Source organism: Glandiceps talaboti, chromosome 12, assembly GCF_964340395.1.
Source record: "Glandiceps talaboti chromosome 12, keGlaTala1.1, whole genome shotgun sequence".
Lineage (NCBI taxonomy): Eukaryota > Metazoa > Hemichordata > Enteropneusta > Spengelidae > Glandiceps > Glandiceps talaboti.
Genome location: NC_135560.1, coordinates 16,290,872 through 16,314,702, shown reverse-complemented (window position 1 = coordinate 16,314,702; position 23,831 = coordinate 16,290,872). Strand labels below are relative to the sequence as shown.

Sequence of the window (23,831 nt, the reverse complement as noted above, 5' to 3'; positions counted from 1 at the left end):
CCCCATTTAAAGTACGGTTGAACTTTCGATTAAAAACGACTTTCTTGGCGGAATTTATACTGTGAATATGTTTTATTTGCTTTCATATACTTTCGTGGCATGTAACGAGTCACCGGTGCTTGATGATAAGATCAGCACTCATCATTTAAGCGCCGACTGCTGATGAAACTAGTGAAGCTCCGTTTGCACCGCCTGTCCTTTAGTCATATTTTCTCTTTGTCTGTAGCCGACAGTACATAGACGCGAGTACACAATGTCGTCCCTTTTCAGTGGCTTATCATTGTTTTGGTTATCGCTACATCTTCTCCTCATCAAGACAGCTGTATCACAACGTAAGTAACAACGTTATAATTCACTCCTTTATTTAAAAAAAAAATAAAAACACTCGACATCCAAACGCGTTCAAAAACTGATCCTTGGGAAGAAACTGCACATTTTTTATCCTTATTTTAAAAATTCACCACTTGAAACGGAAACATAGTTTGGAGACATAATATTTTTTTCTATGTAGCGTACCCAAGCATGACAACAATAAAGTGTACCGCTGAATATAAATACTGTTCATGTAAACTGCTGTACCATACTGAGTTTATTCAATCCCGTAGGTCAACAATTTCCTGGTCATATATCATGTAAAACACGACACGAGATTTGTTTACTTCGTTCACCGTGAAAAGTTAAACCATTTTACAATGTATGTCACCACTGGAATGCAAAACATAGTGTGACGTGAACGTTCGAACTCGTGCTGGAAATATATACATCCGTGGAAGATGAAGAACGCGGGTCAGTATCATTGTATTTGGAAAATTGTTGTACGATTCCAATCTGTTTCGTCTAAGTAAAAGTAATATAGATTGTAAAACTTTATGACGAGAAAAAGTACTATTTTGCCACAATTTACGTATCACTTACCATCGTTATATACGAAGTGTATGTAAATACTATAGTACCGTATATTTCATGTAATATACAAAGATCCGCCTGTCAAGTGTTGATAGCTTCGACGATCACTCAGATTCGTAAGGCTGGCAAGGATCTGTCGTCTCTCTAAGTTTCACTGTTCTACTCCACCCCACCCCACCCCCGATTTCGCATGTTTTGTGTTGTGTTGGCGATCGTTCGATTACATTGTCATATGTTTGTATATATGTACACTGTTTTCTCGTGAGGAACAATCCCGAGGCCGAGGGGGAGAATACTCGGCATTCTAGCTCTAGATGTATAAGCTACGAGGTTCGACACCTCTAGACGTGTCGAACCTCGTAGAGTATATATCCACAGCTACCAGCATTCCTGCATTTAATTATTCTCTTTACATCTTTCTATTAAATAAAAGAACAATGTCTGTTTGACAACAATGTCCACTTTTTAAAATGGACGTCACAAACTACGCGGGACAAATTTACAAAGTTCACAAAGGTACGTAGACACGGCCGACATATCGCGACGGCAGTTGCTTCCAGAGGTGAAGTGGGTAATTGTATACGCGTGTAAGCCACGTGCCCGGCAGACGACATATTGGTGTGATCACGAGGTTGTGAAAGAGATCTTAGGTCATGCGAACATTCATCGTAAGCTGACCAACGGCTGGACCTTTCAGCCCGGACCTTTCAGGCTACATAGTTTCGAATTACCCGATCTTACTCTTTTATTCATGTCAACCCTAAACTTGCAGTTTAAGAAAATATCGAGAAAATGGGGCGAAAATAAGAATGTTTTAATATATATATTTTTTAAACGAAATAAAATATCAATACCGATCCGGGCCCAAAGATATGTATTTTATAAACAACATAATGTATGTAAGGGTAATTCATTTTACAATCCAGTATCATAAAACACGGCATTACATTTGTTTGGCGCTGTTTACCACTCTTCCATATTTGGTCCCACACATTCAAATGTTTTACTCGTAAGAATTCGACTGATGTCAACTGTACTGTTCTTTTGAGCGTTTCACACCGATCATGTCGATTTATGTATACCTTCTATTTGTATATATATACCATCGTCCTGGTCAAAAATGAGTAATATGAACAAAGAACATAAATTAGAAGTATTAGAAATTAAGAAGTATATGTTCTGTGCATTTTAGCTTTACATTAAAAAAAAGAACGCCAAGAGTGAACAGAGTCGTGCAATGTACACGAGATTTCTTTGCAACCCGTAACTTTTTACCTCTATAAACTGAAACTTTCTGGCAAAGGTCAAAGTAGGAGGGACAAAGACGACTAAACAAGTGTAAACATTGAAATAATTTTTGAAAAACTAATCGAATTTCCAGCAGACGATAATCAGAGTAATTTTGTATCAAGTGGTTCTTTGCGTAGGACTAGAGAGTTAGTACACGAGGCTGTGTTCAAGCAGAAGCCTGCTGTAAACTTATTAGAATGGCATATTACCTGCCAATTTTCTTAGATATCAGGAGATAGTTTTGTTGCTCTTCCGGTGAAAGAAAGCTGGTTCTCGAAAACTTAATTACATGTAGAATACACAAAACATTGGTTCGTGACTCAGTAATGAATGGATGAATACGTGTATGCCTGTATATAGTTTTGCTCGAAGAATTGTATTCCCAGGATCACGTCACGTGTATAAATATACTTCATTGTCTTTATACACGCATGCAGTGTTGGTTTGTAATGGAAAATTCCGATGCCTGAACAATAATGTAGCTAATATGTTGATTATACTGGTACAACTTTTGTTAACGTAAATATTCGTTTGCATGAATGTGAGATATAACACGACTACTATACTCAAATATACATGTAACATAAAGTTGGGGCCGAGATCACTAGTTCAATGTAGGATAAAAGACTAAATTCTTTTACTTTGGGAGGGGAGGGGTTTGAGCCATTTTAGTTCTTAACCTACAGAAAACGATTGTACTTTTAATGGATCTGTTCTCTACCCCTAAATACAAATATTTCTTCTTCTTTTTTAAAATATCGTCAAATTGAGAATTTTAGCTATCATAAATGCATTAATGTATGTATTAATACATGGAACTAAAATAAAGTAAAGAACTTTTTTCCTGACTACATACTGGCTTTGTATTCATAGCACTACATACTACTACGCAGATTTGAAATTGATCGTGTGGGTCTGAAACAAATTTCATTTGTTGGCCAAATTAGTTGTAATGGGTGGTGGGGTGTCTGAGGCCTAACTAAAATAATTTACGTTTTTATCCTACATTGAACTATCGGTCTCGCTCCTTACGCTGGTCTAGTTTAAAATGAAATGTAGGACGTATGACAGCATGACGTTTTGTTAGATGTACACGTGATAAATCCCGACTGGTTAGAGTTCGTAGTTGACGCCGACAGCTAGAAAAAATGTTATTACCGTGTGGTGTATGAATGTTTCGTTTCTTCATAAACTATGTTCGGAATCCAACGATGCGATGATGGTTTATTTTCTCTGGATTTGTACAAATTGTTTATTTAGGATTTGTTTGTATTGGCCTAAGTGAAAGCCCATTAGTCCCCAGGTGAAGCTACTGTAACTGTTATTTGCTTCTTATGGTCCCAAACTGAAGTGGAGCCACGTGCCAACAACCGATGATGAACAAGCTGAGTTGCTACATTTTGTAAACGTCGCTTGAAATTAGCGACATTAAGTATGGCAATGCGGTGTCTTACTCTTTGTCTATATATTTGCAATTTACTGAAAGTCAGCTAGTAGCAGAGGTCGCGTTAACGCGTTATTTGTGCGTATTTGACGCACCATTTGACACTTGGGACGCCTTTTTTTGGATGTATGCGTCACTGGGGACGCGTCATAAACAGGGGACAAATGGAACTTACTGTTGGCAAACGTACGGTTATCATCTTTGCTTCGAAGTTGTAGAACAGACATCGTGGAATTAGTCAGTTCTGATTGTAACTATTTATATGTGCAGTGTGACCTGTGAAATTTGAATATGACCCATCGTATATAAAACGTTCCAACAGTTTCATGTGCCCCATGACCATTTCCTGACGTGCCGAGCACGTCTTGGGTAGTTTAGAAACTACGTAATATTATAATTACTTATCCACGTGATTAGTTACTTATTAACAGACATGGTTTGGCAGAGTTTCCATCGATAGCACGGCCTTACGCTACGGTGAAGCATCTTTCCTCACGGGCGAAGCGATGATTAAATAGACCACAGCGGTGGACAGTAATCTATGCTGAAGCCTTCACGTTGATAAATTTATACTGCCACGTCACCATTTCATTCTCATTAAAACTGAAAATTATTTTGAGCTTCGTTACGGGATCGAACGCATTACGTGAATTTACAGTGAACACGGCACACGTAAAGGCGTCGTTCAAGAATAAACGATTGCAACGTAGCGACACAAAATTTGTATCGAACTTTTACAACTGTGTCTCTGTCAAATTGAAGTTCACGCTGTCGTTCATACTTCATCATTCATGTCATGGAACTTAGTTTATGCATTGCGGTTTTGTATCATGGGGTAGTTTTATGTACTCCGTACGGTCCGACTCCAAGAACCGCCCTACCATTAGCTCTGGATTTATACGCTATGGGGTTTCGACACGTCTTCTCCCACTCCGCTATATATTCATCCGGAGTTCTTTCTCGGAGCACATATTTTTAGAGAGTGATTACCATAGAAAATCGAAAGTCGAGAAAGATGAAGTTAAACCTCTGTATAGCGTATTCTTGCATATAAATATTTTCTTTTTGGAAGTACAAACTATGTACTTGTAGACAGTGAGCGGGAGAATGACACTGATGTGTTCATGTACATGTACAATGTATTTACATTTGTAACGTATTTAGTGTACATCTGAAAGACATGTAGTGACAGTGTGCATGCAAATTTGGAAAAGACGCACCGTAATAGGATTTTGACGCTAATTTTGGCAGGAACGCGTCCCAGCGACGCATCAGAAAAAAAGCTACCGCGACCTCTGTAGTAGTGATTTTTAAAAGGAGGTATAGAGACAGAAACCTTGGATGATTGAGCAAGAATAGGAAGAGAGAGAGACAGACAGACAGACAGACAGACAGACAGACAGACAGACAGACAGACAGACAGACAGACATAGACGGAGAGCTAGAGACAGCCAAATCTAAGTTTATTCGGTCATGAATTGAAAAGGTGGTGGTGGTGGTGGTGGTGGTGGTGGTGGTGGTGGTGGTGGTGGTGTTGGTGTTGTTGGTGGTGGTGTTGTTGTTGTTGTTGTTGTTGTTGTTGGTGGTGGTGGTGGTGGTGGTGGTGGTGGTGGTGGTGGTGGTGGTGGCGGTGGTGATGGTGGTGATGATGATGATGATGATGATGATGATGATGATGATGATGATGATGATGATGATGATGTGTATATTTTATTTCACAGCGGGATATGAATGGAACCGAAGAGCCCAGCTAAGTTTAGAAAAAGCATTAGAAAGAGAACAACTAAATAGAAAAGTCGCTAAGAACGTCATTTTCTTCGTTGGTGATGGAATGGGAATAGCTACAATAACAAGTGCCCGGATATTGAAAGGTCAACAACAAGGTAAACCTGGTGAAGAAGCGGAGTTGTCATTTGAATCCTTTCCACATCTCGCCCTGGTTAAGGTAAGCATATTTTTTTTTTAAATATTTTTTTAATGAAAACCGATTTCTTGATGTTTGACTACAGATTCGAATTCAGTTTATATTAGTAGAAAAACAATACTCGAAAACATTTTACGTTGCTTTATTTTATTGTCCGGCCTGACAAATATCTTACTAATATAAATTGCCAATTAAAATCGTCTGGTACAGCAAAATTGAAATAATTTAATCCAATGACATGGCGGAAAATGTTGTTACAGTGTATATGAGTTGACAACGATATGCTAATGGTAGTCCACATAAACAAAATGTAGCAATGTTGGTACAACTTTTGTCACGCCAGACAATGCAAGGAAACTGTGTCAGTAAGATTTTTGTTGCGGACGTTAAAATAGAGTGATGTCAGTTATATATAATTTTGTCGCGTCACCCGTCGATTTTTGTCGAGACCGGACTCAACTCAGTTCCATTGTATACAGTGTTGTATTTCCGTACAGAAATTGAATATCTTGGTAGACGGATACGGATCGATAGTTGATAAAGGTATACAGCTCGTCTTGTGACATATGTTAGGAAGAGATAATTGTGTCACAAATTGAAATTCAATTATGGCAATGGATTAACGAAACCTGGCATTTTGCAACGGAAGTAGTGAATTTAAAAATGACTTTTAATCATAACATTTATTACAGAAATTGTGATACAAAACCGGGCTTGTTTTTTAAAACCCACCTTAGTCAAGTTTCACACGCCAATTAAGAGACGAAAATATATGTGCAATAAAACGAATTTGTATAATATGATCAACGTCTGGAGATCGCGATTAAGAACAGAACTTAGATTCTTATTCAAGAATAGTAATAACATATGTCATAATGTGTGTTTTTGTTGTTGGCTGGTAGACGTATAACACAGATCAGCAAGTGAGTGATTCTGCTGGTACCGCTACAGCATACCTGTGTGGCGTGAAATCTAAGGCTGGGACACTCGGGGTGGATGATACCGTCATCAAGGGAAGTTGTCGTTCGATCGAACATGCCAAAGTATCATCATTCATGGAGGACGCGGCTGACTCAGGTATGTAATATCATCTCCCCTTATACCTCTATGGTAATATAGACTGGTACGATTATAGACTTGTATTTTTATGATCGTATTAAAAACCACACCTCCAATTTTGTTTCTAATTAATCTATTCGAACAATAATGAGTGTGCTTTCGGTTTTTTTTCTTTTTGTGGGACAGCCACATATTGCAAAACTATTGTCCGGCAAAGTAAATTACTGTTACAATATTATAGTAATGTTGAGAAAGATGAGTGTTAAGATCATGCCTTCATATACTGTTCATTGCCTAGTCTAAGATGACATGGAAGTCGGTGTGAACGTAGGTAACAAGGCGCAAATTATCCCCTAAATCGGAAATGAAGTTCGACCTTGATAGATGACGTTTACGGTTTACCTATAATCACATGCGTTTTCAGATACACTATTACAACCCATAACACCAAAGTAAAGCGTTTTCTGTATGTACCACAATCATTTATAGCATCCATATCAAGTAGAAATGTATACCGTTTCATTTGCTAATTGACCACATTAGAAAGGCCACATGCTAGGGTTGTAAATAAACCAATTGAAACAGTACACTTTTACACTTGATATGAATGCTGCAAACGAGTGTAGCACATAAAGAAAAGTGCTTTACTTCAGTGTTAGTTGTTGTAAGCTGTATGTGATTTCATTATTGTTTGTCCCTATCATATATTATATTATATAACTGTAAAACAACAGGAAGCACTTTCCCATAAGTTGAAAACAAAGAAGTGAGCAAAAGTGATTGAACACAATACTTTTACTAGAATTCTCTAATTCAAACCCCAAACAGCTTGTCAAAGTACCAAGTTTTGATTTACAACTAAAATGACGAAACCTGAAACAAAACGTCTTCTGGCGCACCAAAAATCTTGCAAACACTCAGTCTGCTACATTTTATCGTCTGGCTCAACAAAAATCTTACCGACATTGCTACATTTTATAGTCTGGCTCAACAGAAATCTTACAAACAGTGCTACATTTTATCGTTTAGCTCAACAAAAATCTTACCAAAATACCAACATAGACATTTGTCTAACAAGATGATGATAATGATGATGATGATGATGATGATGATGACCATAATACCCCTATATTTGTTAACCCAAACTATCCCCTCCCCTTCTTGTCATTTTGTATACACAGGGAGGGCGGCAGGTATTGTAACTACAGCACGTATCACTCATGCCACACCAGCCGCAGTGTACGCTAAAAGTCCTGAGAGGGGGTGGGAGAGAGACACCATGGTACCCGGAGGAGAGAAAGCTGCCGGTTGCTCCGATATAGCTTCCCAGCTTGTCGAGAGTGCTAGGAGATTCCAGGTGAGTCTCTTAGGGACCCTTCAGTAATTACAAGGTGGGGGCCAGGGGAAATCAGGCCTGGGTTGTTGCGTTTAGTATGACCCTCCCTCGATTCCGCCGTGCTAAAAAGTGGCTCTCCCTCATTTTCCTTTTTCTAAGGGTGACCCTTTTTTGTTTCTCATTACTTATCAATAGCAACTAAAGTACAAAAAATAAAGCAACTTCTTCATGTCTCTCTGTCTCTCCTTTCCTCCCCTCCATCTTCTTTTTATTGGATTCCTGGTAACAAGCCCTTTCCCAACTTCTTTACACAATGGCATGTTCGTTCTCAGTCCCCCAACTTGAATACTGTAACTTCCGTCATGAAATGAATACTCTTTTCGTGAACAAGTGTCGTTGTCGCCACCATGACTATAGATGTCGTCGACAGTCCAGACACTTGCTTATTCTTGCCAGAGAGGGCACTTTCCTGTCAATTTAAGGGAGGGCGAAAATAGAAATATATTTTTTATTTTGACTGAAAATTTCGGTCGGTCGGGTAATGATAGGGTCACCCTAACCTCAGACCACTATAGAGAAGTGGTCTGAGCCCTAACCGATTTGTAAAAAATTGCCCACAAGTTAATTGCACCGCCCCCCGCCCCCCCCCCCCCCAAAAAAAAAATACTGAAGGAGCCTTTAGTCTTGCCCTAGTAGTATTAGCACTCTTGTACCAACCTTACAATTTGAAGCTTTAGAAAGCGAATCATAAAAGTCCCAGGTTTGAGTGATGCATCCCATTGACAATGAAATTTAATAGTAGATCTACATGATGATGAGTTCGCAACACAAACTATGACGTTTCTGACGTCATTATTCCTAGGTTGTAATGGGTGGTGGTCGACGTGAACTGATGCCTACTTCACACGTGGATCCTGAGTACAATGATGTGCGGGGTAACAGAGGCGATGGACGGGATCTAATCAATGAATGGTTTCACACACTACCCGATGACACACATAACATGTACGTTGTCAACAGAAAACAACTACGAGACGTTAATCCGAACGATACTGACTATTTACTCGGTAAGGCAAACTTTATACGTACCAAGATTGTATCCGTCTATGTATGTATGTATGTATGTATGTATGTATGTATGTATGTATGTATGTATGTATGTATGTATGTATGTGTGTGTGTGTGTGTGTGTGTGTGTGTGTGTGTGTGGGGGTGGGTGGGTGGGTGGGTGGGTGGGTGTGTGTGTGTGTGTGTGTGTGTGTGTGTGTGTGTGTGTGTGTGTGTGTGTGTGTGCGTATGTATGTACGTTCGTATGTTTATCCTGATCATGGTTTTAAGTAATTAATTGATTAAACATGTCTTTCTTTTTTAGGATTATTCGAACCAAGTCACATGTTGTATGATGTAGAAAAGGACGATTTTGGAGCTGGTGATCCAAGTCTGACAGAAATGACAGAGAAAGCTATCCAGATTTTACAGAAAGGAGATGAAGGATTCGTTTTATTCGTTGAAGGTAAACTTGTGTATATTTAAAATAAGCACCTAAGTTAAAGACACGTATCTGGTATGTCAAGAGTCCAACTACAACATATAACAGCAGTAGAATTCTAACTAAGAATTCTAAAGTTAAAGGTCAATGGGCTTCCAATGCGCATGTCAACATCGTGTTCTTTTGCATGTTGACAAACAGGGTGCGTTCTATCGGTCATGTAAGTCTATCCAAAGGTCTGACCACGGGTATGATGTTGAATTTGACTTATTTGCATGGGGCCTGAGTTTCAGTGGCAAGACTTTCGTAAATCACGTAATTTCTATATTAGTATTTCCCCCACATTGCATAATATTTTGCCCAAATATAATTAAAGCTTAGGCCAGAAAAAAAAAACTGTTCAACGGGCCCGACCTACCCATATTCATTTTTTTTGGTGATGGGCAATATATCCTCATGCTGGCTTTGCATGTCAGTAAAATGCACACTTTGTTTCAAAATTAAGGGAATTTCTTTATATTTTCTGAATAGTACAATATACATTTGAGTCAGTTCCAAATTATGTAATATCTTATACAATGGTTTACTTGGCTCTGATGATGCAATTGAGATTAAACTAACCTGTTGCATATCCAATGTGCACTAAACAAAATGAGCAAAACTTTACGACCATGGGAAGGGCAGTCATTGGGCCATCAAAAGTCTGAAAGTCTTCAAATGTTTTACTCTTTCTTTATTCATGATTTTTTGAAATCAAATTAAAGTTCAGGAGAAGTCATTTACCACATCTGCAAAATATCTTTCAGCTTTGCCACGACAAAATACACTTCATAGCCAGATAAAATGTACTGCATGTCATAATTGTGGTATTTTAAAACCACATTCAAGCTTTGTAAGACTTTAAATTATGTTTTTGTTTGATATTTTATGCCTCTAAATGGCCTCCTATATTGTCTTATTTTCAAAACAGTTTGCATTTTTGAGGATGTATCCTTCCAATCAGTAGCAATCATGGTAATAATTGTCTTTCTCCCAAAACAAGGTGGAAGATGGCTGACTAAATACCTCCCTATAGGTCAGAGCTAATTATGAGACATCTCCTTACAAGTATCCATGTGAAATCCACATCCTTTGTCAAGTAATATCATTTGGACTGCTATTGAGTTGATTGTCACTTATTTTTAATGCATCATTGTACCAATACTACCATATGTAATTTTATATCTCCTCTATAGTAATAGTGTAGGTGACAGAAGGAGTGGGTAAAATAATTCTGGAGTTTCATTTAGCGGGTCTTAACATATTTTGAGAGGAGCTACAAAATTTGTATAACCGTAAATTGTGCACATTTCCTAACTAGAGCTGATGGAAATCAATTGCCATACAGACAAATTGCAAGAGATAAAATCAAAATGAGTGAATAAGTACAATGTAAACTCAACTTCAAATGTTTTGCCATCATTACATGTGGTTTGTTTTTACATCCTTTGTAAAAAAAAAAAAATCGACCTACCTACCCAATGTGACGGGTTATGTTGCCCGTTGAACAGCTTTTTTATTTTTCTGGCCTTGTCTCGTTTTTTTTTTCGAAGCGTAGAATTACCACCAATGAATTTCTGAATACACATTTTCATCAGTTCAAATACCAATGATACACACGCAAATTCCCCCCTCGATGTTCTGCTGGAGGTGAGTTACGCTAGTGTAACAACGGCTTCTCTGCTGGTGGTACAACGGTGAAGAACTACACTGATGGTCTGCTGCATGCCTCTTCTGCAGGTACATCACTTGACCTCGACGATGTAACGCTAGTGTACATACTTCGATGTAACACTAGGGGAGAGTTACGCTAACGTAACACTGATTTCTCATCTAGTGGTACTGCGGTGTAGATCTCCACTGACGTTCAGCTGCATGTCTCTTCTGCAGGTACAGCGTATGCAGGCTCGTCAGTGTAACGCGAGTGTACACACTCCGATGTAACACCGTTGTGAGTTACGCTAACGTAACAGTAACATTGTACTCCGATGTACCACTGTCGGTGAAGTACCTCGAAAGTTACACCGCTCCAATGTTAGATGTACTCCGGTGTACATCACCGAGAGTACTTTCGATGTTACACGGGCAAGTTGTCTGCCGACGTACCACCCTCCCTGACGTCACATGCGTCACGTACTGACAACAAGTCGCGCGACCGTCCAGAGGTCAGGCGACAACCATTTTGTCACATGTCATACGACGGCAATTACTCTTGTAATTTTCACCGCGTTGTCTACAAAATACGGGACAAACTACTTATTTTTGGCTTACATAAAGAGAGAAAGTTTAGCGGCATACAAGAGTGGTAACGTTATGTGAAACACCCTCCGAAATTATAGTGAGATGCATGTCCGAATGCCTGAAGACAGAAAAGGTGAAAGTGAAGATTTTATAAACAATGTACGCCACTCTGATGTCAGATATTATCACAAAATGACTACAAAGTTATACAATGTCAAGAGTCAAGACAGCGAAATGTTACATCTACTTTCAAAGGTTAGTTTATTGTTTATTTCCTATGTCATGAACGGGCAAACATTACACTTGGTGTTTGAACAGTAATGGGTAGCTATTAGAGTGAATCTTTGGTTAACTCTTGTAGACCGTCTGTTGTGTTAAAGTGGAGACATTTCACATTTACTATGACATATACAGGCAAGAGAACATGATATATCCAAGAAATGAGTACCCTTTATTGATATTCAACCACATACATAGAGATGCTAATGTAGCATGATTCCCAAACACCCTAAATGGGAAGGGGTTTGTTGCTTCATTTTTTAAACTCTCCCTTCCACACACTCAATACTTTTATCAACATGCCTTTTGGTCTGGCCTTACTAATCACTGTTGGTTGAAATATAATGCCAAGTGTAGTTGAATGTATAAACCAGGATATATTATATAGAATAAAATAGAATCTTTATTGCATCTTAAAACTACATTCATCTGTGACAGTGTTTGGTGCCAGAACTAATACATGCATAAACTAGAGTAATATCAATATGGTTTAAACAATAAACTTTAGGTTAGATAAATGTAATTGTATATGTTTCCTTATATATTTATTAGATGTTTATGTTTCTCAACAGGAAAGAATTGCCTTGCTTATTTAGATAATCACATTAAATGTTTTTAAAAAAAAAAAAAAAAAAAAAAAACATACAATACATTTTTACTGAGAATACTAGCATTAATATTGCCACACACCTACACATCCATGACATTCAGGTATTTGTCCAATCTCTGAGGTCAAATGAAAGTAATTTCTCTTTCACAACACACTTATCAGTAATGATTAGGAATCCATTCTAACTGAGAGTTTTTAATCACTGCCTCTAACTTAATTACGATGTTATTATGCACAGTGGAGTCATGATGGGTGAATGGTTAGTGTGACCGTCTTGGAATCTACAGGTTGCAGGTTTGAGCCCTGTCGCTGCCTGCTGTTTGTTTCTGAGTGGCTAAAGTCCTTGGGCAAGATTTGAACCACAACTGTGCCTCAGTCAACCCAGCTGTATAATTGGGGACCTGGTAGGATGTAGGTTGCAATGTGAAGGCTTTTATCCTATGCGCTTAAATGTGGGAAAGCGCTATATTAGAACCCAACATTATTATTACTATTATTATGTAAGCATAATATTTGAATATGGGACAAGTTCACAAGATTTAAATTTCTTCCTCACAGAAAACTTGATGATCCAGCTATATGATGTGAGAACAACAAACAAATAAAGAAAACTAGGTGAGAATAATTTTATCTTACATGCATTTCTGTAATGCTGGGGAATCAGAAAATTCATGTTCACCAATCATGCATAGCACTCTAAAACAGAGTTCTGGGTTGGAAGAGGCTTGTTGTATACTGGGGCTGAGCATTACTAGATTTCCAGGTTGTAATCAAGTATCATATCTGAAATATTCACCAGTAGAGAAGTATCTAAGAAGAATCTTATTTTATACTTACCAATAAAAAGTATAAAATCACATTATTAACAACAGAATTCACACTTAATACAGAGAGGTAACCATTTCAAGAATCTGCCCAAGCAATCTAGTATTTTTGTTTTGTTTTATTACTGTTTATTTTTCTCTCATAGAACAAAAAACATTTATAAGTACCAGGTATTACATTCGCATCAACCACTTTCATAAGTTTTAATATAGTACCTAAATAATGTGTATGAATCTTATTTGAGTAAAACGATATTCTGGTGCAATGATTTAGTCAGAAACTTGAAAAAATCTTGACAGATGTTGTCATGCACTGTCTGGTAAATACATATCTCATTCTGACATGAGTACAAATGTCCACTGTTCTGCCATGTTTGTTCCAGTTCAATATTATTAGGTTTAAATTAATGTCCTTGTCTTCTTCTGCATTTTGTCATCTTTTCTATTTGAAACAAGATGTAGCTGCTGCCATAGCTGTAGCTTTGAAAGTTTTTCCAGTTACTAACTGCAACAAAAGAGTTTTAATTTATCATTATATTTTACAGAAAATTCCTTGAATAGACAACATGTTAGTAGAAGGTTTCACATGAAGGCACAGTTTTAAAAAGTCTCACCAATACACAGTCTCTCATAAAGTTAGTGTTTATTGGGGCAGTTATTTGTAAATGTAATGTCCAAATATGGTATATTCATCCAAAGACAAGTGATTTATCATCGCAGGAAGTTACTTATACTCTGTTTACATCTCTATAACAGTTGGGGTTCACTGATTGGATGAACAACTTTTTGTGCTTATTAAAGGAATTTGACCAGATATGGTTTAGTTAAACACCACATTGGCATCTAGACTGCTGCCAGTTATCATGAACTGACAGACTAACACTTGCCAATGACCATAAAAGGAGTGTGCCATTTAAAATGATAATGTCTTTATATTGATCAATATGTACAGATGTTCCTATAAAAGCAAAGTTGAACACAATCATAATAGCATAGTGTAGTGTAGTCGTTAGTCAATCATAGCACAGTATAGAACAGTTCAGCAGGGTATGGTACAGTACTGTACAGTGCAATACAATACAGTATAGCATAGCTACAGTACAGTATAGTATAGTATAGTATAGTATAGTATAGTATAGTATAGTATAGTATGGTATGGTAGAGTATAGTATAGTATGGTACAGTACAGTACAGTATAGTATAGTATAGTATAGTATAGTGTAGTATAGTGTAGTATAGCATAGTATAGTATAGTATAAGTATAGTATAGTATAGTATAGTATAGTATAGTATAGTATAGTATGGTATGGTTGAGTATAGTATAGTATGGTACAGTACAGTACAGTATAGTATAGTATAGTACAGTATAGTATAGTATATATATAGTATATAGTATAGTGAAGTATAGTGTAGTATAGTATAGTATAGTATAAGTATGGTATAGTATAGTATAGTGTAGTATAGTATAGTATAGTATAAGTATAGTATAAGTATAGTATAGTATAGTATAGTATAAGTATAGTATAGTATAGTACAGTATAGTATAGTATAAGTATGGTATAGTATATTATAGTATAGTATAGTATAGTATAAGTATAGTATAGTGTAGTATAGTATAGTATAGTATAAGTATGGTATAGTATAGTATAGTATAGTGTAGTATAGTATAGTATAAGTATAGTATAAGTATAGTACAGTATTATAGTATAGTATAGTATAGTATAAGTATAGTATAAGTATAGTACAGTATAGTATAGTATAGTATAAGTATAGTATAGTATAGTATAGTATAGTATAGTATAGTATAGTATAGTATAGTATAGTATAGTATAGTATAGTATAGTATAGTATAGTATGGTATGGTTGAGTATAGTATAGTATGGTACAGTACAGTACAGTATAGTATAGTATAGTACAGTATAGTATAGTATATATATAGTATATAGTATAGTGAAGTATAGTGTAGTATAGTATAGTATAGTATAAGTATGGTATAGTATAGTATAGTATAGTGTAGTATAGTATAGTATAAGTATAGTATAAGTATAGTATAGTATAGTATAGTATAAGTATAGTATAGTATAGTACAGTATAGTGTAGTATAAGTATGGTATAGTATAGTATAGTATATTATAGTATAGTATAGTATAGTATAAGTATAGTATAGTGTAGTATAGTATAGTATAGTATAAGTATGGTATAGTATAAGTATAGTGTAGTATAGTATAGTATAAGTATAGTATAAGTATAGTACAGTACAGTACAGTACAGTACAGTACAGTACAGTACAGTATAGTATAGTATAGGATAGTATTGTATAGAATATTATGGTACAGTGCAATACAGTAGAGAAATCTGTGATCGTTGGGGATGTAGATAAGTAGATAAGATGTAAGGACAGTTTGCAAACATTTAGGTGTAAGGAAACATCATGGTGAATATTTTGGTGTATGAACACATTGCGGCAAGCATTTAGCTGTACTGAAAGTGAGCAAATGTAATACCGTGGAGCTATTGTACTTCTTGTCGCAGTGTAGTCAAACATGTATTAAAGAACTGCTATAACAATTAATGCTCATTGTGTTGTGATCCACATATTTTTTCAACATTAGTTCTTAATGTTTATCCATTAATTTTATAAATTATTTATTTTATGCCATTCACAGGTATCAAGTGAAACTTGAGATAGGGGAGCTGAGGAAAAAACAATTGATACTGTTTAGAATGGGAGAAATAAATCAAACAAGGTAAATATATGACAAGTCTAGTTGTAAATTAGTCACGTAAGAGAATTTCATACTACATTTGGGAAATAGTTTCTGCATTTGTGAACAACATCATTGTGTGGACAAATTTTAGGAAAATAACACCCTAGAAAATTCAGACATTTTTGTAGACTTTGCTTTCGGGAGAGTCAGTCATATCATACTTTCACATCACAAAAGTTTCACATTTTTGCAAAGAAACACCAATTTGAATCTTACTTCACATGTTCATTGTTCTGTGATGCCTCATGGGAGTCAACAAACATGCACATACATTTGATGAACAAGTAAATATTCATGACACCTTCGTACTTATTACTTTAAAAAAGTCATGAGTATTTATTGTTTATCTAATATTGTTTGTTAACTCTGATGAGGCAATACAATAATTGTGAAACAAGTTAGTTTGGCATTTCTTGGCAATCTTGTGAAACCCAAACCCAAAGTTTTATGAAAATGGCCTTATTACCTGGAGTGGGTATTCCCTTTTAAAGAAATTCCTGTGATTAAAAAACTGACAAATGATATTTTTATAAGAATGTGGAGGTGTCATAACAACTATGAAGCATATTACCTGGAATACACATTTAGTTCAGTATCCAAAAAGTTGGCATTTAATCAGGAGTGTTTATCAATCTACAGGAACAAACAAGAAGAAACCACACTGAAATGAGAAACTTGAGTAAACAATGTGGATATACAAACAGTCAGATACACAAACTAAATGTAGACAAAAAACACTCAAACTATTTCTTAGAACAGAAAGATTTGGGAACCATGATATGTACAACAAAAAGGGAAATATATGGTATGACCATCAAGTGTCCAACACATTAATAAATGTTCAACACATAATTTTGGTGGGGAACTACAAATAAAATTCACTTTAGATAAAACTAGATAGATTTACCTGCTTGCTGTCATTAAGAAAAGCATTGATGTATAGGAAATGTCTTGACTTACTTAATGTTAAGTGTGACTGTCTAGAGGTACATATTTTAATCCTTATTTAATATGATATTATGTTTCATGTCATCAATATCATAATAATAGAAGAATCTATAACACTTGATACTATCTTGATTGATAATTCATTGTCAGTAAAGTTGGAATGTTCTTTCTTTTAACAGATCAGGTATGTCAAATTGGTTGGTGCTTTTGGATTTTACGAAGATAAACAAACAGGCCTTAGACTACCTCTTACAGATTGGCTAGGTGTGAGAGAGTCAAACTGATGAAGACAATCACCTCAAAAGAGCCTGTCACTGTCAACTGTACATATTTCAAACCCCTAGGACTCTAATACCTGTTGCAGTCATAAATAATTTTGTTAACTGACTACAGTTTATGAATGTACACATGTAGACAGTGATACTTTATTTGTTTGTGACTGGCATGAAATGTATGTCTGTGCATAGGTTATCATTCCAACAAATCTTTGTCACAATGTATATGTGTATCAAATTTGTGTTGTTACACATGCATGTCAAAAACAGTGGAAAAATCTCGTTAGTCTTCATTAGTCAAGAAGTTTGAAAACTTCAAGTTATTGTTACTGATTAAAGTGTATGACATCAATAAGCAATACTTCATAAATATAAATTATGGTACACAGTTTAGCCTAGAGACTTATCATCTCCACAATATAATGTTGAAAGCTTTTTGATATACATGTAATACACCAAATCAAGTCCCCACATTATGTAGTTTGATGTATCACTACTGATTATAGCTTAATGTATTTGGGTTCATACAGTCCTGAGTTTATATGTACATAGACAAAGAGTATTATGAAAGAAAGGCTTGAAATTAAAAAATACTGTTTACAGTACTATTGTTGTGAAAGAATCTGTGAAACATTTCTTGAATGATGGATTATGATCATCACAACTTGTCACTGAACAAAGTGAACTTTTCAAAATGTAACTACATGTATGGTACAATGTGCTGTCGTCTGTTAATGGTACATTGTATAGCCAGAGATTATTTTATTTTACTACACCTATACAATTAGTCATATTAACGTATTGTGATATCTTCAGAAAATAATTTTGAAAGCAAAGTATTTTATAAAAACGAAAATTTAGTGCAGACTTTTACAACTTTGTATGAATCTCAAAGGGGCACAGACAGAGTTTAGACAGTTTTTACTTTGGTTAGTAATAAAAAATACTTGACATAAAACCATGGCTAAACTTATCAAGTATAGTGTTTACAACTATTCACGTAGCCATGATATGTCACTTTTTGCCAACCATCCAACTCATGTGTTGTTCATGTAATGACAGGGATTTCCTCAGATTTGTTTTTGATACGTACCAACAATTATATCATCAAATCTTTTATATATTATATCTAAATACCAGGATTGAGTTATATCAGTATCAAGTAATGAATGAGTGTGCTTCAGTAGGTTGAATACATTATGTAACACTTCATAGGCAACAAAAAACTGTGTCCAAAAACTCTTAACTCAGCCTGTGCCCCTTTAAGCCTACCTTGGGTAGATTTTAGTAAAAAATAATTAGTATACAAGCGTAATATGACAATATCACATTATCAAATCCGTTTTTTGTTGCATATATGTTGATGTATATACATTTACAGTTTACGCAGTCAAACTTGCTACATGTTCAAAACTGTAATTTGAAGAGAAAGAATGAACATGCGAGATTGTGAAATAAAATAGTTCAATGTGAGATAAAAAAAAAAACGACAACACATTGGTGACTATGGTGATTTATGAGAACACTTGATTTTGTGCATGTAATGATATTTATCAGATGTATTGTTATTAAAATATCAAAAAATTGGTAACTTTTCAAATCAAATTTAGAAATATGAAGTGTCTTTACTAATTGGTAGACAAAGTTTTATGATGTAACATTCAGTGACTTTTGTAAAAATGCTATCTATATAAATTGCATCTACTGATCTAGAATAAATATTGTCACTTTGAGTTTGATTGACATGTGTAAGTTTGTGTGTCTTACCTTTGAGCGTTTACACTTATATATATGCCATGGCCCCAGGTACAAACACATATACTTGAGTTTTGTGTTGCTTTTTTCCAAGATCAAAACTAGGTATACGTGTAAAACAATGTTTGTAGCACATTTTCTGAGACCATGATGTAGAAACGATCGAGTATGGCAGAACAGCTGATGAACGTTGACCTGTGTAGCAGACGTCGACTCACATGAAGATCGTACTTGGATCCGGAGATAAGCCACAGCCAGAGTGATGTATAATTCTGACCTACTAAACAAAAAATAATCGTCCCTGCCCCCAAAATATGAGGTTTTGAACCCCCAAAACCGGCCAAAACCCCCCGTATAACCCCTTCTCAAACTGAGGAATTGTGGGTAATTTTCGAGGTCAGGGGTCCACAGTAACACTCGCGGTACGGCGAAGGTACACTAGTGGTACGCCACGCGCAGTAACAGAGCAGAGAGTTACGCTACGTAACTCCAACTCTCAGTTACGGAACGGAGTGTACTGCCGATGTAACTCTCTACACTGAGTAACTCGGCGGAGTGTACTTCTGAAAGATCTAGGTATACCCTTGTACCAGAGAAGCGAGTACCAGCGAAGGTACACGGGAGTACATCTAGAGTTACGCTTGTGGGGAATTTGCGTGTGTATCTATTACCCTATTTACAAGCTAGGTTCTCGTAGCGTGGGACCTCGAGGCATGCGTATGTGAAAAAACGACCCGGTCTGATACATTTCAAGAAAACAGCTACTAGAAACGCTTCGATATATCTAGACTTTTGAAAACAAAATGTCTTGTCAGACAATTATTTTGAAATAGAAAAATTGAATGAAAGCATTTTATATTTATCCATTTCTTAAATTTGCATTTTGATAGCTGGAAGAATTGACCACGCCCACCATAAAGGAAGAGCTTATCTTGCATTGACTGATACACTGGCTTTAGACAAAGCTGTTGCCAAGGCAATGGAAATGACAGACCCTGAAGAGACGCTGATTGTAGTAACTGCAGATCACAGTCACACCAATACCATTGGAGGCTATCCGACAAGAGGAAATCCCATTTTAGGTAAAATTGAATTTAAACCATAATGAACGGTTCGCAATAAGCTGGACACTTCTACCATTGTAACATGTGCGTGTACATGACGTTGGTTCTTTTCACAAGTGGTCGTTACCAACTTAAATATTATATATTTTGTTGCTGCATTTTTTTTGCCGACAGAGATGACGCAGAATTAGATTAATATACTGCCCGTTTCATGTTACTTTTCTCTACTCTATTTGATACAACCACGCAGAAACCAATGAAACTGCACATTCTACACTTAAGGCCCAGTTACACGATGCAACTCATGAAGCAATTCGTCGCATGCGACGAGGCTTGCAACTGCGACGGGAGCGCGTACACGATGCAACTAGTTGCATGGTGAGTCGCAAGAGCTAACTGTTGCACATGCGTAAATATATAAAAGTTACAGGTCATCGAGGTCAAGTCTTCTAGCGTCAGGAATTTGGCAAAAATGCTATGAAATTGCTAATATTTACGAATAAAATGACTGAAAACTTGTTGAGGTATCGATAGTAAAACTCTATTCAATTCGAAGTTCGTTTATGGCGATGTGATCTTTCCGATGTCGCTACTTGCATTCAAGTTGGAAATAAAATGATATTCAGCGGAAATCAAGCATTCATAGACATTGTATACTATTTTTAAGTGGTAATCGTGGTGATAAATCGAAATTATATTTTAAAAATACTTGCTGAAATAGAATATTTATACTAAAAACATGGCGGCTATAACATTGAACGTCATTTGACACGTAGGTATATGTCAAAGGTTATTGCTTGCGACGCGACGAAGTGGTTACACGGTGCAACTCACGAAGCAACTCGAGAAGCAACTTGCGACGCGTCGCAAGGAAACCGACATGTCGGTTTCCTTGCGACCACCTTGCAACGTCGCAAGACCCTGCGACGGGGCGGGTACACTATCGTCGCATGCGACGAATTGCATGGTGCGTTGCTAGTTGAGTTGCATGTGTAACCGGGCCTGAAATAGCAGATCGCAATATCTTGCTACATTGTTTCCATCAAAAAGTACTGCAACTAGACGCTAGACACGCGGGCGCCAATGTTTTCATGTCTGCATGGTGGCACCTTAGTTCATTTCATTAACACAAAATATAGCCAATGAACATTAACATGAAGCGGGCAGTAATTTTCGAGCGTCTTTTGCGTTACTCAAAATAACTTAATTAAAACAGGATGTGGGATTTATTGACGACATTTTTAAATTCCTATAATAAATCTACATGGAAGTGGGAACCACACAAGAAAGAGATACACCTAGCCGAAATATTCTATGATATTCTATGAAGAACAAAAATCGTAAAAGCTTAATAAGTCCCATATATGTTTTTTCCCATACAGGCAAGAACGATAAGGAGATGGCAATTGACGGCATTCCTTACACCACAATATTGTACGCAAATGGACCAGGTGGTGTACATTTACGACAAAGTTACAAAAATGCTGGACGACGGCCGAATATTCATGGTGTCAATACAGGTAACAATTTTTCTTAGAATTCGTGGTGACGCCGATGTATCCTCCATATGCAGGGGCCATGTACACTTGTCTTTCGAGAAAAAAAAACAGGGGTAATTTTCTCTAATCCTGGAACCATTCCTTTGTTCAGCTTGTTCAACTTTTTCTTTCTCTGCCAAACAACCGTATTTCACACCTAGATATATGTACGTGTGTACGTACGTAAATTGTTTGGAATATAAAATATTGCCGATTTCCTTGAAAAAGAGACGGTGAACGGCGAATTCTTTTATTATTTCAAACGTACCCGGAACAAGCTTTCAGGGTTTGGTTTTTCAAGGAACTTGGTCCCGAAGGTGCGTTCTACCTTTAATAAAAACACAGACCTCAGACCTTCTCTATAGTGGTCTGAGCATAGACACAGTGTGACAATAGTCTATCTAACAATTCCATAATTATAATTAAGATCACTTAATACTTAACCCTTGCTGATAGCAATTGTTGTATTTATTTTCGCTCTACAACATCTGAATTCATTGACCCGTTATAACTGATGGTGTATTGAGGGTGGTAAAGTACGTCACTTATACACCCCCCCCCCCAGGTCAGACTACCCGTAATTGTGATTACAACGCTAGTTTGTTGTTACAAGACTTAACATGATGTTAGTTTTAGCACCGACCGTCAGCTATTTTTTCTCCAAGACTGTAAATTATTTTCAAGACGAAATTAACGTCTTAAAATAAACATACATCACGAGGACTGAATAAACAGGCGATAATAACTTAATGATTTTTTTTAAATGACAAATTATATTAAAAAGTATGTTTTTGCTGACATGGTATACATTATGTTGTCTGTCTGTAACACTCCCTGTCCATTTTTGAAATCAGAAGCACGCAATACATTTGCATTGCCTTTGAGTTCAAGTCTATTAACACTTTCAATTGTTGTCTACTCTTGCACTAGCGGCAATTGACTACCGACAGCAAGCAGCTATTCCCCTACAAGACGAAAGCCATGGTGGTGAAGATGTGGTGGTCTACGCTACAGGTCCAATGTCACATCTCTTTCATGGAGTCCAGGAACAACATTACATCGCCCATGCAATTAGACACGCAGCCTGTATTGATGATGACACAGGCCACTGCATTGAGCAACTAACGACTACAGCGCCACTTGCCGCGACAACAACGATATCTCAACCCACAACATCCAAGCCTGTTCATTCCTTGACTAGCCAAACAACACACTCTAGTGGATGTACGTATGAGCCGATACTCGCAGACAAATGGGAAAACAAGGGAAAAGAAGTCGAAATGAAAGGTGAATCTATTAGTCACATCAAAGAACAAGACGATGACGGACATTCAGATGCACGCATCACCTATATGCCAAGTAAAATTGAAATATCTTGCCTCATGACGTCATCAGCTGAGAGCATATCCTCGGCGTCCACTTTACGTCTTAGTATAGTATCAACCTTGGGATTTGTTCTAGCGATTTTAAAGTTTAATACGTTACTTGGAAACTTATAATGATCGCAAATATTTCGCACAACAAAATGTGTGATCGGAAAATGTACTTACTTGCATCAAATGGCGTGCATCTTTATACGATGTAGGCCCACACCAAGAGTGCTTTAATGTTATTCATGACAATGTATAGATACTCTGAGTAAAAGATTGTCTTTTACACAAATTGCTTTGTGATGTTATAAAAGTGTTTTGTGCTTTAGCAGAGGTACTCGGGAAATGTCCTGGTTACATTTTCGTTTTAGTTTGTAAACTATACCCTATTTGCAGGTGACAAACCCTTGTTGAATCAAACACTAATTATCGGATGCTCATCGTTTTTAAATGCAAGAAAATGTATATTGTTCAGTACGGTGTTTGCATGCTTTTGTTTTTATCGCACATACTGACATGCTTGAATATTTTGACACAAGTCTATTTTTAATGTTGTTTTTACTGAAATACCCCCGTGTCGAGGGACGCCCTCACCGGCTATATAAAGAGAAGGCTGATGAGCCTCGGAGTGGAACATGCATGCAGTACGACGTTCCTTACAGGCTACACTAC

At 36.6% G+C, this 23,831-nt stretch overlaps 1 protein-coding gene and 1 long non-coding RNA gene across 2 annotated transcripts; one reads left to right on the top strand and one right to left on the bottom strand.

The window, feature by feature from the left end:
* The first annotated feature begins 209 nt into the window (after positions 1–209).
* On the top strand, positions 210–23,653 carry LOC144443433 (alkaline phosphatase-like). Its single transcript, XM_078132910.1, has 9 exons — positions 210–332; positions 5,362–5,585; positions 6,467–6,641; positions 7,805–7,980; positions 8,822–9,026; positions 9,332–9,472; positions 20,078–20,269; positions 21,634–21,771; positions 22,720–23,653. Exons 1-9 carry the CDS (start codon positions 254–256, stop codon positions 23,286–23,288), a joined length of 1,899 nt encoding a protein of 632 aa, XP_077989036.1. The 5' UTR covers positions 210–253; the 3' UTR covers positions 23,289–23,653.
* On the bottom strand, positions 13,615–19,757 carry LOC144443434 (uncharacterized). The gene is made up of 3 exons (XR_013481690.1): positions 19,200–19,757; positions 16,781–16,842; positions 13,615–13,946 (listed from the first exon to the last, which is right to left on the bottom strand). It is a non-coding gene; the product is annotated as an uncharacterized LOC144443434 (long non-coding RNA).
* Positions 23,654–23,831: the final 178 nt, after the last annotated feature.